General features: G+C 43.5%; 2 protein-coding genes across 4 annotated transcripts in view; one reads left to right on the top strand and one right to left on the bottom strand.

Moving 5' to 3' along the window:
- Nucleotides 1-3,865: 3,865 nt before the first annotated feature.
- sowahab (sosondowah ankyrin repeat domain family member Ab) lies at nucleotides 3,866-6,295 on the bottom strand. Its single transcript, XM_039004619.1, has one exon. The coding sequence runs from the start codon at nucleotides 6,174-6,176 to the stop codon at nucleotides 4,734-4,736; it is 1,443 nt and encodes a 480-aa protein (XP_038860547.1). The 5' UTR covers nucleotides 6,177-6,295; the 3' UTR covers nucleotides 3,866-4,733.
- Nucleotides 6,296-6,990: 695 nt separating this feature from the next.
- The window catches only part of LOC120056878 (septin-8-A), a 42,964-nt gene continuing 37,156 nt past the window's right edge, over nucleotides 6,991-12,798 (top strand). Inside the window, exon 1 of one of the 3 annotated variants that reach the window (XM_039005135.1) lies at nucleotides 6,991-7,124. In XM_039005135.1, coding sequence (XP_038861063.1) covers nucleotides 7,095-7,124 — 30 coding nt within the window. In that variant the 5' untranslated portion in view covers nucleotides 6,991-7,094. The remainder of the gene's footprint in view (nucleotides 7,125-12,798) is intronic. The other 2 variants (XM_039005137.1, XM_039005136.1) reach the window with 2 other exon arrangements.

Genomic DNA, 12,798 nt, shown 5'->3' with positions numbered 1-12,798 from the left:
TTCAGGAGGAGAGTCAAAGGCTTGTTGATTAGGCTTAGTCTTGCGTGGGGACTAGCCTATAGCCTATGTTTTGTTCAGTTTGATAAGGAGAGCCAAAGATTAGAAGAGGACCGGAGGTCAACTTTGATAGCTTGCTACTTCTATAATTTTTAAAAACAAGATGTTTATTTCTCATGATGTAGGCCTATTTATCAGAGTTATTGACCTCAAAATAAACCCATTTGAGTAAATTACATTGTGGTGCTGAAACTTGAAGCAGCAGCCGTGGCACAATCAATCAGAAATGGACAGCTCATGGTGTTGAAAGTAGGAAAATTCGAGTAGGCATAATTAATTTCAACCATCTTCATTTTAATTAGACTTTACTAACAACAAGAGGGCTTTGTGTTGGAGCCTATTTATTCCTATTTAAGAAATAAGAGCGAGGCCTAACGTTACCTGTTCGACAGACGGCAGTGAAGGGCAGTTAAGTTAAAACCAAGACTCGAATTAAGGGGGTATGAGAGGATGCCATAGGCCTACTTTTTATTGTAGAAAATTGCAAAAAGCACAGGCCTACCCCTAGTTAGCTGAAGACTTTGATTAACATAAAACGGATCCGATTATATAATGTGATCTATAACAGCGCTTTGGTCCGCGATGCTTTATGCTAGAAACAAGTAATAAAATACTTGGGAAAGACGTGATTCCGATGCATATGGGATATAATTGTTTCACTTATTTGACATTCAGAGGCTGAGACAAACAATTGACTTTGCTTGGGAAGTAATCGAATTCTGTCACTATCATTTGATTAAGTTAGGCTATTCGATTTCTGTACAATAGAAGATGTTTAAACCCAGACCGATTTTAAAGAAACACTTGTGACCTTCTCTCGTTGGGTTCAGCCACGAAAGAAGAGTAGCCAGCAGTTAAAGCTTCCATTTTTCTGCTTCGGTAGGTCCTACTCTGTCTGGAGTGGAAAGGTAGGCCTACTCTGTCTGGGTTGGAAAGGTAGGCCTACTCTGTCTGGGGTGGAAAGGTAGGCCTACTCTGTCTGGGTTGGAAAGGTAGGCCTACTCTGTCTGGGGTGGAAAGGTAGGTCTACTCTGTCTGGAGTGGAAAGGTAGGCCTACTCTGTCTGGGTTGGAAAGGTAGGTCTACTCTGTCTGGGTTGGAAAGGTAGGCCTACTCTGTCTGGGGTGGAAAGGTAGGCCTACTCTGTCTGGAGTGGAAAGGTAGGCCTACTCTGTCTGGGTTGGAAAGGTAGGCCTACTCTGTCTGGAGTGGAAAGGTAGGCCTACTCTGTCTGGGGTGGAAAGGTAGGCCTACTCTGTCTGGAGTGGAAAGGTAGGCCTACTCTGTCTGGGTGGAAAGGTAGGCCTACTCTGTCTGGGGTGGAAAGGTAGGTCTACTCTGTCTGGAGTGGAAAGGTAGGCCTACTCTGTCTGGGTTGGAAAGGTAGGTCTACTCTGTCTGGGTTGGAAAGGTAGGCCTACTCTGTCTGGGGTGGAAAGGTAGGCCTACTCTGTCTGGAGTGGAAAGGTAGGCCTACTCTGTCTGGGTTGGAAAGGTAGGCCTACTCTGTCTGGAGTGGAAAGGTAGGCCTACTCTGTCTGGGGTGGAAAGGTAGGCCTACTCTGTCTGGAGTGGAAAGGTAGGCCTACTCTGTCTGGGTGGAAAGGTAGGCCTACTCTGTCTGGAGTGAAACGGTAGGCCTACTCTGTCTGGAGTGGAAAGGTAGGCCTACTCTGTCTGGAGTGGAAAGGTAGGCCTACTCTGTCTGGGTGGAAAGGTGGGCCTAACTTTTGAAAGTACCAAGCTCAGAATCCTAATGATGTCTCAGATTGAATTATTTGCTAACAGAGACAGTTTTGATGCAAACAAGACACTGATTTAGCATTGGAGAAATATGATAAGATGAACACGTAGGCCTATCTCTTTATCCATTCTTAGTAATTTCAGGAATTTGTGTGGTATTAAAAAAGATTCTGCTAATATGTAAAATGACGTAGAATTGCATGAAATGTTTAGAAAAGGCCTTGCCATTTAATGTTTGCCATGTAATGCTTATACGATGAAGAACAGTTTCTAACTACATATCTAAGGCTCTGGTCTGTCCAAGAAATGAGGGTAAACGGTAGGTATGTTCTCTGCTATCCACTTTGTTTTAATTATTATTTTGGGTATAGGGGAGGGTCACTTTTTTTCAAGTGTTCAGGAAGGGTTTAGATAAAATATATTTTGCTGAAGGGAAGGCCATCCATTTTCATTTCAGACAGGTCCGATTTTCTCCATGTAATCCTTATTATAAATAATGTTCACTCCATTAGAAATCACATTTGTCAGTGATTACAGCTGTGAGTCTTTTTGGGTAAGTCTCTAAGAGCTTTGCATACCTGGAATCTACAATATTTGCACATTCTTCAAAAAATTCTTCAAGCTCTGTTAAATTGGTTGTTGATCATTGCTAGACAGCCATTTGCAAGCCGATTTAAGAATAAAATGTAACTAGGCCACTCAGTGCCGTCTTGGTAAGCAACTCCAGTGTATATTTGGCCTTGTGTTTTAGGTTATTGTCCTGCTGAAAGGTGAAATTGTCTACCAAAATCTGTTGGAAAGCAGACTGAACCAGGTTTTCGCCTGTGCTTAGCTCTATTCTGTTCAACCACCACCATGCTTGAATATATGAAGAGTGGTGCTCAGTGATTTGTTAGATTTGCCCCACATAACACATTGTATTCTGTACAGCCTTCCTTTTTTCACTCTGTCATTTAGGTAAGTATTGTTTAGGGGATACCTAGTCAGTTGTACAACTGAATGCTTTACACATTTAACCCAACCCCTCTGAATCAGAGACGTGCGGGGGTTGCCATAATCGACATCCACGGCGCCCGGGGAACAGTGGGTTCACTGCCTTGCTCAGGGACACAACGACAGATTTTTACATTGTCAGCTCAGGGATTCGATCCAGTGACCTTTCGGTTACTGGCCCAACGGTCTAACCACTTGGCTACCTGCCGCCCCAGGAATAACTACAATGTTGTTGATCCGACCTCAGTTTTCTCCTATCACAGCCATTAAACTCTGTAACTATTTTTAAGTCACCAGTTGCCTCATGGTCAAATCCCTTACCGGTTTCCTTATTTTCTGGCAACTGAGTTAGGAAGGACGCCTGCATCTTTGTAGTGACTGGGTGTATTGAACCACCAGCCATGGAGTAATGAATAACTTCACCATGCTCAAGAGGCTCCCGAGTGGCACAGTGGAGCTAGAGCTGTCACTTCAGACCCTGGTTTGCTTCCAGGCTGTATCACAACTGGCCGTGATTGGGAATCCCATAGGGTGTCGCACAACTGGCCCAGTGTTGTCGGGGTTAGGGTTTGGCTGGGGTAGGCTGTCATTGTAAATAAGAATTTGTTCTTAACTGACTTTCCTTGTTAAGTAAAGGTTAATTCAAAAATGAAATATATTCAATGTCTGCTTTTTATCTATACCATTAGGTGCCCTTCTTTGCGAGGAATTGGAAAACTTCCCTGGTGTTTTTGGTTGAATCTGTGTTTGAAATTCACTGCTCGACTGAGGGACCTTACAGATAATTATATGTGTTGGGTACAGAGATGAGGTAGTCATTCAAAAATCATGTTATACACTATTATTGCACACAGAGTGAGTTTGTGCAACTTAAGTGACTTGTTAAGCACATTTGTAGTACTGAATTTATTTAGGCTTATAACCAAAGGGGTTGAATACTTATAGACTCAAGACATTTCAGCTTTACATTTATATTAATTTGTAAACATTTCTAAAAACATAATTCCACATTGGGTATTGTGTGTAGGCCAGTGGCACAAAATCTCAATTTAATCAATTCTAATTCAGGCTGTAAAATAACAAAATGTGGAAAAAGTCAAGGGGTGTGAATACTTTCTGAAGGCACTGTACATCAAACAATGTTTTTTTACTAACACTAACAAACTACATTATTACTAAAGTATGTATTGTATAAGACATGGAAGAAAGACAAGATGCATGTGACTTGAAAATCACAGATAAATATTTCATAGTATATCTTTGCATTTCACCAAATCAATCCTTTAAACAATGTATCAATATTCACTCATCATAACACATTCATACTACAGGAATCTTAAACAGCAAGGCCACATAGTATTGTTCACTTTCATAATTATTCAGTACTGCGGCAACCTCTTCAAACAAATGTGTTTCTTAGACAGAAAATCTATCTAAAAAGATGACACAAATGACAACCCCTAAGAGTGAAGGCAGTGTTAATGTCCAGACATGAAGCCATATTCATCTCTTATGAAAAGGTTTAGTACAGGGACACATACTTTAATGTGTTAATGGAATTTTTTTAATCTGCTGAAATTGATGTTAAATCCCATCGAGCAAAAAATGCATTACCTCGTATATGAAGTCATGCATTAACTTATTCAATATTAACACGATTAGATACATTATAAATGATATTGATTACATGACACAGAGAGAGTAGCACATTTGATACTATACCTTCCATACTAGTAATATGTGTTTGTTTGATTAAAAAAGGAGTAATGAAATTATGATGGTTGCACTTGTTGATTTATAAAAAACTAAGTTCAACACAACTGAATGTTCCTCTCATAACCCCATATATTTGTATCATATCAGAGTAAAAACCCTGAAAAGCTAAATAGATTTTATGCAAAATATCAAAATGTATTATTGTATTTCACATCAGACTCATGTTACTTAAATGCATCTGAGGTCTCTCTGTGATTGGATGAACTCTCATCTCTCTCATCCCTCGGGTCGACACCCAGCGAATAGACAGAGGGTCTTTGCTTGTGCTTTTTCTTTTTCTCCACATGGGGATTGAAGAGGCGACTTATCGTATGCAAGCCTTTGGAGAGTTCTGGGAAGATATCTAGCTCCTCCCTTTCCGGTTGGAGAACTTCCTGGGGCTGGACCTTAGGTTCACCAAGCAGCTCCCTCACCTCAGAAGAAATCCCTTTGTGCAGGTAGTGATATGGCTTCTTTCCACAATTGTCCCTTATATTCACATCCGCTCCGTATTCATGAACCAGCATGGCCAACACAAACTCCTGGTCATGCAAAGCAGCAATGTGCAGTGGCGTGTACCCTCCATATGTTCTGGCATTGACGTCGAGGTCCATTCCACCTTGCCTGGATATGTTGATGATACTACCCACCATCTCACTGTTACCACACTTGGCCGCCCAGTGAAGGGCTGTGAAGCCGGACATGAAGTCCTTCTTCTCTGCCAGCTGTGTGTCTCTGAGGAGCAGGCCGTACACCCGTCTCCAGTGTCCAGCAGCAGAACTCACCAGCCACTCGTGCTCTGCCTCTTCCAGGGGGACTGTGGATGTGTACTTGGGCTCTTCAGAAGGTTTGGTGATCTTGACAGCCCTCCTTGGTAGCGGAGAGCTTAAACCCACACTCCTAGTGGATGGGCTTCTCTTGGTTCTAGAGGAGCAGTGTGCATCTTGGTCAGTGGATCCAGCTCTCCTTGGAGGGCCATCATCATCCTCAGATTTGAGTTTATGGATCTCTATTCTGGTCACGTTTGGAGGCATTCGTAAAGGCAGTGCAAATGGCTTCTGCACACTAGGGTTCTTTGTCTTCCCAGGATACACAGCACCCCCAGAGGGGATATATTCTCTCTGCGCATCAGAAGTATGGTCTATGTTGAAATTAAGTGACCTTTTTGGTTTGAAATCCACTTTTTCTTTAAATGCCAGCTCTATAAATGAATGCATGTCACTGTCATTTGAGACGCATTCACCGACACTTGTAATAACAGGTTCTTGGACCTTTTCAGAACTTATCTCACTTCTTCCATTTTGAGAATGTGCATTGTTCTCGCTGTTCCATACAGGTGAGGGTTCACCTGGCTCGGGGACCTCTTCACTTTCAGACTTTTGAACATCCTCTGTTTCTTGTAACAAATGCTGATATGCTTTCTTTAGTACAATATACCTGACATCTTCAATTTCTTTCACGACAGCAACAGTGTTCACAAACCTTTTGAATAGATCCCTGTTCTGTTTCTTCTCTGCGGGATCAGTGCAGTTCAGGGAATCTTTGAATTTAGTCAGCAACTCGGAATTCTTCAACTTCCCCCCTTCTTCTATCAACAGCGAGATAATAGCTTCTTGAGTCAAATCCATTTTGAGCACCCTACAACCAAAAATGTCAATTCAGAAGGAACAACCGAAAGTGAAAAGACTTATCATACATATAATCCGCGATACCTGTCAGAAACTATACCTTCGCCCTACCTGCAGTTTCCGGGGACACGTGGAATTAATTTGAATAATGTATGCAGACTTCTGTCTTGGGGCGGTGCTCAGAGGTGTCCTGGGGAGTAGACTGTAGTCGTCTAACATTAACTGTTACTCATTATTCATTAACTATTACTGTAGCTAACAAAAAGTTACCCCGGAGTAGCTGACCATTCTCATATTTATTTCACATATCATATGCATAGAATAATAAACATTGATACAATTATGCGTTACAATATTTAAGGAAAAGGCGATACAATGTTTCAAAAAGAAATGCCAGGTTACACTGTTTCGAGACCTCAGACCTGGCTCACATCACTTTTTCTGAAGTGGTGTAGAATGCGAGGAATCGTTTTTAGGCAATATTTTTTAGGGTTCATGTCTCGATATTCACATTTTGTAACTCAAGATAGGTTAATCGTTTTTAAAGTAGCCAAAACAAAACGTTGACTTTAAAAAGGCAGCTAAGGCTCCGCAAACTACAAATCCCATGAGTGACCTGCGAGGCAATATAGTTCATCGATGGCTTTTCATATCATCAGCGCGTAAACGTCAATGATACAGTATTGCAAATTGTCAAAGATGATTTAATTACAACCGTCAGAACGTTCCATATTTTCAACGCGCAGTCCTGTCCTTCTGGATTGTGTAGCTCCGAAGGCAAATGGGAGTTTCCAGGAAGTAGCCATATTGGAAGCGCAATCAAGCTTGTTCCACTGTGTCAGCTAGCTTACAGAGAGAGTGAGACGAGGGCAGTTTCCTTTCGCCTAGCTCGGCATTAAAACACATACATTTCGCACCATGGCTGCTACGGACGTAGACATATTTTCTGTAAGTACACACTGATATAATGTTCCGCCTATGAGTAATATACAGCTATATAAAGTACATTATAATTATTCCTGGAAGTGTGGACTATCAATAGGTATTCACGTTGGTTGGTCCTGATGGGGTTCTGCTCAGGATATGGATTATTAATTATTTGCGAGCTTCTGAATGAATAGGCCTACATATAGAGGCATCGATAGTTAATACCGGCAGTATAAAATGTGCATTAGTATCATTCCTCATTGAGTTGCACCAACTGTTTATTGGTGCTCATATAGTCTACCACCGTATGGTACAGACAATTGTAGTTTTCCCATTTCTCCTATGTCAAGCATTTAGCCTACCCCACACCGGCTACAATGTAGTAACATTGTTTTACTAATCATTAGTTAGTTTTTTGTTTTACATGGTTCCTTTGAAAAACAAAGGTGTTGACATGTGGTTACATTTTAACTTCCTGTTTAAGCAGTCTAAAATTATGCTTATAGGCTAACCAACGTACTAACTATGTCAACGTTGTGATGGAGATTTAGCTGCTATTTACTCACAGCAAGTCAGTCTAATAATTTGAAGAAGAAAACAAGGTTGGCATCTTTCTGTTCAGTAATTCAAAATACTCAGAACATAGCCATTTTGATGAGTTTTTTTCCACTTTATTTTTGTTCATCGTTTAATTTAATATTTTATTTAACTAGGCAGGTCTTTTAAGAATTAATTATTATTTACAATGACGGCCTACCCCAGCCAAACCCTAACCCGGACGACGCTGTGCCAATTGTGCGCCACCCTATGGGACTCCCAATCACGGCCAGTTGTGATACAGCCTGGAATCGACCCGGGGTCTGTAGTGATGCCTCTAGCACTGAGAGTGCCTTAGACCGCTGCGCAACTCGGGAGCCTTTATTCTGAATACAACACTAAACCTAAACCATGCTTATGATTGCATGTATGATAGTCAAAAAATGATGCCACAAAGACTACACAAGATGGTGTGATAAGCATTTTCTTGCTTATAAAAACAAATGAGATCCACAGTGTTAATTCACTTTTAGAGAATCCATATGGAGATTCCTTGAGTTGTTGACTTGGACAGTAAGCACTATGATTCTGGGATAAATAGATGAGCCACTCCTTCAAATTGTCACAACATTTGTTTTAGTGAAGGGAGATAATTCACCATCAAGAGAGATAACACCCCCCAAATTACAGATTGCATGCTGACACTGTACTCCCCAAAGGCTCTATTGTATTGCCCAGTAGACAGTGATTACAGAATTAAATGATTGGCTAGATTTTAGTAGGGGATGCACTGAAATTAGTGTGAGGGAACACAGTAGCATTCCCATTGACTATCCAAGTTTTAGAAGATGAAAAACAATTGAGGCAATGTTGTAGGCTTTTTTTTGTACGCAGGACTTTGTTTAAAGGGCACTCTGTTCTTTGTGACTGGTTTTTGATAGTGAGGATGTCTAGTTGAACACAGCAGGGTGCACATAGCTATGGGAAACAATCAATGTGTCCAAACAATAAAAGGAGTAGTAGGGGTGCATCGATTGTATTCTACTATAGAGATCTATTTTGGCCTTAGCCGCTGTAGCATGTTTGATTCTTACTGACCCCTAAGAACATCAGCTGTATCATGAGGCCTACATGATATTCATGCAACTAGACCCAAACACATTGCCTTGAGGTGGAAGGTATGCTTATGAGTTTTATTGCCACAATATTCCTTGGAACTTAGTTCATTTTGCCTTAAATTTGTATAATAATGGCTTTATTGATATATATGATACTAGATTCAATGATATGTGAAGTACCACAAGTTAGTGTGAGATTCTTTTGACATGAGACAATCTCTAAAGAAAATCATCTGCTTGGAAAACCAGTACCATTTATTGTCTTGGAAATGTACTATTTCTTCGACACTCTTATATCCCCATTTCAAACAGTCTCTGGGTAAAGATTGTGAGGACAGCTTCTTCTTGTTGCGTCATCAGTCTTATATTTACCACAGGACAGTCTGGAGGCAGGGCTGTCACATCCAATGTCGGAAAACATGGATTAGCTCAGGCCGTGTGTATTGGGAGTCAGTGATCTATGTTGTCTTGTGGAGGCTATCACTCCCCCTCCGATGTTATAGCTCCACATGTGCTCCAATGAAAATGTGCTTTGTGACCCGTGTTATAATTCTCTCCATTTGTATTTTGTGACACCTACAGATTGGCGTGCTTCTGTCTCGTAAAATGGCCTCTGCTGGCTCTTGTCTTGTTTCTGTTTTTCCTGTTGGGCAGAGGCGTGTGACGGGAGACAGACGGAGAAGTTGCTGTCAGACAGACGGCTCTGAGTGTAACTGATGTGAAACGGCTAGCTAGTTAGCGGGTACGCGCTAATAAGCGTTTCAATCGGTTACGTCACTTGCTCTGAGACTTGAAGTAGGGTTTCCCCTTGCAGTGCAAGGGCCGCGGCTTTTGTGGAGCGATGGGTAACGACGCTTCGTGGGTGACCGTTGTTGATGTGTGCAGAGGGTCCCTGGTTCGCGCCCGTGTTGGGGCGAGGGGACGGTCTAAAGTTATACTGTTACATGTGCGCGAGTGTGTTTGATCAAAAGAAAAGATGGACTTCTCTTCTGTCTCTTTCCTTGGATGCCTGGTGCCATGCGATGACCACAATCTTAACCATCTACATATGTACTGGCAAAAAAAAATCAAAAATAAACGTGTTAAGATTTCTCCATTAGACTCAGTGCCAGTAGCAGTAGCAACAGCAGTAGTAGTAGTAGCCTTGTGGTTAGAGTGTTGGGCCAGTAACCGAAAGGTTGCTGGACTGAATCCCCGAGCTGACAAGGTAAACATCTGTCATTCTGCCCCTGAGCAAGGCAGTTAACCTACTGTTCTCTGGACACCGAAGACGGTGATGTCGACTATGGCAGCCCACCGCCCCTCTATGATTCAGAGGGGTTGGGTTAGTCAGTTGTACAGCTGACTAGGTATCCCCTTTCCCCTAGTAGTAGCAGCGCTAGTAGTAGCAGTAGCAGCGCTAGTAGTAGCAGTAGTAGCAGCGCTAGTAGTAGCAGTAGCAGCAGCGCTAGTAGCAGCAGCGCTAGTAGCAGCAGCGCTAGTAGCAGCAGCGCTAGTAGTAGCAGCGCTAGTAGTAGCAGCGCTAGTAGTAGCAGTAGCAGCGCTAGTAGTAGCAGTAGCAGCACTAGTAGTAGTAGCGCTAGTAGTAGCAGTAGCAGCGCTAGTAGTAGAAGTAGTAGCACTGGTAGTAGTAGTTACAGCAATTTCAGCACTAGTAGCACTAGTAGTAGCAGCACTAGTAGTAGCAGCACTAGTAGTAGCAGCACTAGTAGCAGCACTAGTAGTAGCAGCACTAGTAGTAGCAGCACTAGTAGTAGCAGCACTAGTAGTAGCAGCACTAGTAGTAGCAGCACTAGTAGCAGCACTAGTAGTAGCAGCACTAGTAGTAGCAGCACTAGTAGTAGCAGGACTAGCAACAGCAATTTTAGCAGCAGCGGCACGAGCAGCAGCGGCACGAGCAGCAGCGGCACGAGCAGCAGCAGAACTAGCAGTAGCAGAACTAGCAGTAGCAGCAGCAGTAGTAGTAGCAGTACTAGTAGCAGCACTAGCAGCAGCAACACTAGCACTAGCACTACTAGCAGTAGTAGTAGCAGCAGCACTAGTAGTAGCAGTAGTGGTACTAGTCGCACTAGCAGCACTAGCAGTAGTAGTAGCAGCAGTAGTAGTAGTAGCAGCAGCACTAGCAGTAGTAGCAGCAGCACTAGCAGTAGTAGCAGCAGCACTAGCAGTAGTAGCAGCAGCACTAGCAGTAGTAGCAGCAGCACTAGCAGTAGTAGTAGCAGCAGCACTAGCAGTAGTAGTAGCAGCAGCACTAGCAGTAGTAGTAGCAGCAGCACTAGCAGTAGTAGTAGTAGTAGTAGCAGCAGCACTAGCAGTAGTAGTAGCAGCAGCACTAGCAGTAGTAGTAGCAGCAGCACTAGCAGTAGTAGTAGCAGCAGCACTAGCAGTAGTAGTAGCAGCAGCACTAGCAGTAGTAGTAGCAGCAGCACTAGCAGTAGTAGTAGCAGCAGCACTAGCAGTAGTAGCAGCAGCACTAGCAGTAGTAGCAGCAGCACTAGCAGTAGTAGCAGCAGCACTAGCAGTAGTAGCAGCAGCACTAGCAGTAGCAGCAGCACTAGCAGTAGCAGCAGCACTAGCAGTAGTAGCAGCACTAGCAGTAGTAGTAGCAGCAGTAGTAGTAGTAGTAGTAGTAGCAGCAGCACTAGCAGTAGTAGTAGCAGCAGCACTAGCAGTAGTAGTAGCAGCAGCACTAGCAGTAGTAGTAGTAGCAGCAGCACTAGTAGTAGTAGCAGCAGCACTAGCACTAGCAGTAGTAGCAGCACTAGCAGTAGTAGCAGCAGTAGCAGCAGCACTAGCAGTAGTAGCAGCATGAGCAGTAGCAGCAGCACTAGCAGTAGTAGTAGTAGCAGCAGCACTAGCAGTAGTAGTAGCAGCACTAGCAGCAGTAGTAGCAGCAGCACTAGCAGTAGTAGTAGCAGCAGCACTAGCAGTAGTAGTAGCAGCAGCACTAGCAGTAGTAGTAGCAGCAGCACTAGCAGTAGTAGTAGCAGCAGCACTAGCAGTAGTAGTAGCAGCAGCACTAGCAGTAGTAGTAGCAGCAGCACTAGCAGTAGTAGTAGCAGCAGCACTAGCAGTAGTAGTAGCAGCAGCACTAGCAGTAGTAGTAGCAGCAGCACTAGCAGTAGTAGTAGTAGCAGCAGCACTAGCAGTAGTAGCAGCAGCACTAGCAGTAGTAGTAGCAGCAGCACTAGCAGTAGTAGTAGCAGCAGCACTAGCAGTAGTAGTAGCAGCAGCAGTAGTAGTAGCAGCAGCACTAGCAGCACTAGTAGTAGTAGTAGCAGCAGTAGTAGTAGTAGCAGCAGCACTAGCAGTAGTAGTAGCAGCAGCACTAGCAGTAGCAGCAGCACTAGCAGCACTAGCAGCACTAGTAGTAGCAGCAGCACTAGCAGTAGTAGTAGCAGCAGCAGTAGTAGTAGCAGCAGCACCAGCAGTAGTAGAAGTAGCACTAGCAGTAGTAGCAGCAGTAGTAGTAGCAGCAGCACTAGCAGTAGTAGTAGCAGCAGCACTAGCAGTAGTAGTAGTAGCAGCAGCACTAGCGGTAGTAGCAGCAGTAGTAGCAGTAGTTGTAGCAGCAATTTCAGCACTAGCAGTAGCAGCACTCGCGGTAGTAGCAGCAGCACGAGCAGCACTAGCAGTAGTTGTAGCAGCAATTTCAGCACTAGCAGTAGCAGCACTAGCAGCAGCAGTAGCAGCAGTAGTAGCAGCACTAGCAGTAGTAGTAGTAGCAGCAGTAGTACTACTAGCAGTAGCAGCACTAGCAGCAGTAGCAGCAGCACTAGCAGTAGTAGTAGTAGTAGTAGCAGCAGCAGTAGTACTACTAGCACTAGCAGTAGCATAGCAGTAGTGGGTGTAGCAGCAGTAGTAGTAGTAGCAGCAGTAGCAGCACTAGTAGTAGTTGCAGCAGCACTAGTAGCAGCAGCACTAGTAGTAGCAGAAGCACTAGTAGTGGTAGCACTAGCAGCAGCACTAGTAGTGACAGTAGTAGTGACAGTAGCTGGAGTGGTAGCTGGAGTGGTAATAGTAGTAGTAGTGACAGGAGC

This window comes from Salvelinus namaycush, chromosome 12 (assembly GCF_016432855.1).
Source record: "Salvelinus namaycush isolate Seneca chromosome 12, SaNama_1.0, whole genome shotgun sequence".
NCBI classification, from domain to species: Eukaryota; Metazoa; Chordata; class Actinopteri; order Salmoniformes; family Salmonidae; genus Salvelinus; species Salvelinus namaycush.
This window is presented reverse-complemented; position numbering and strand designations above follow the sequence as displayed.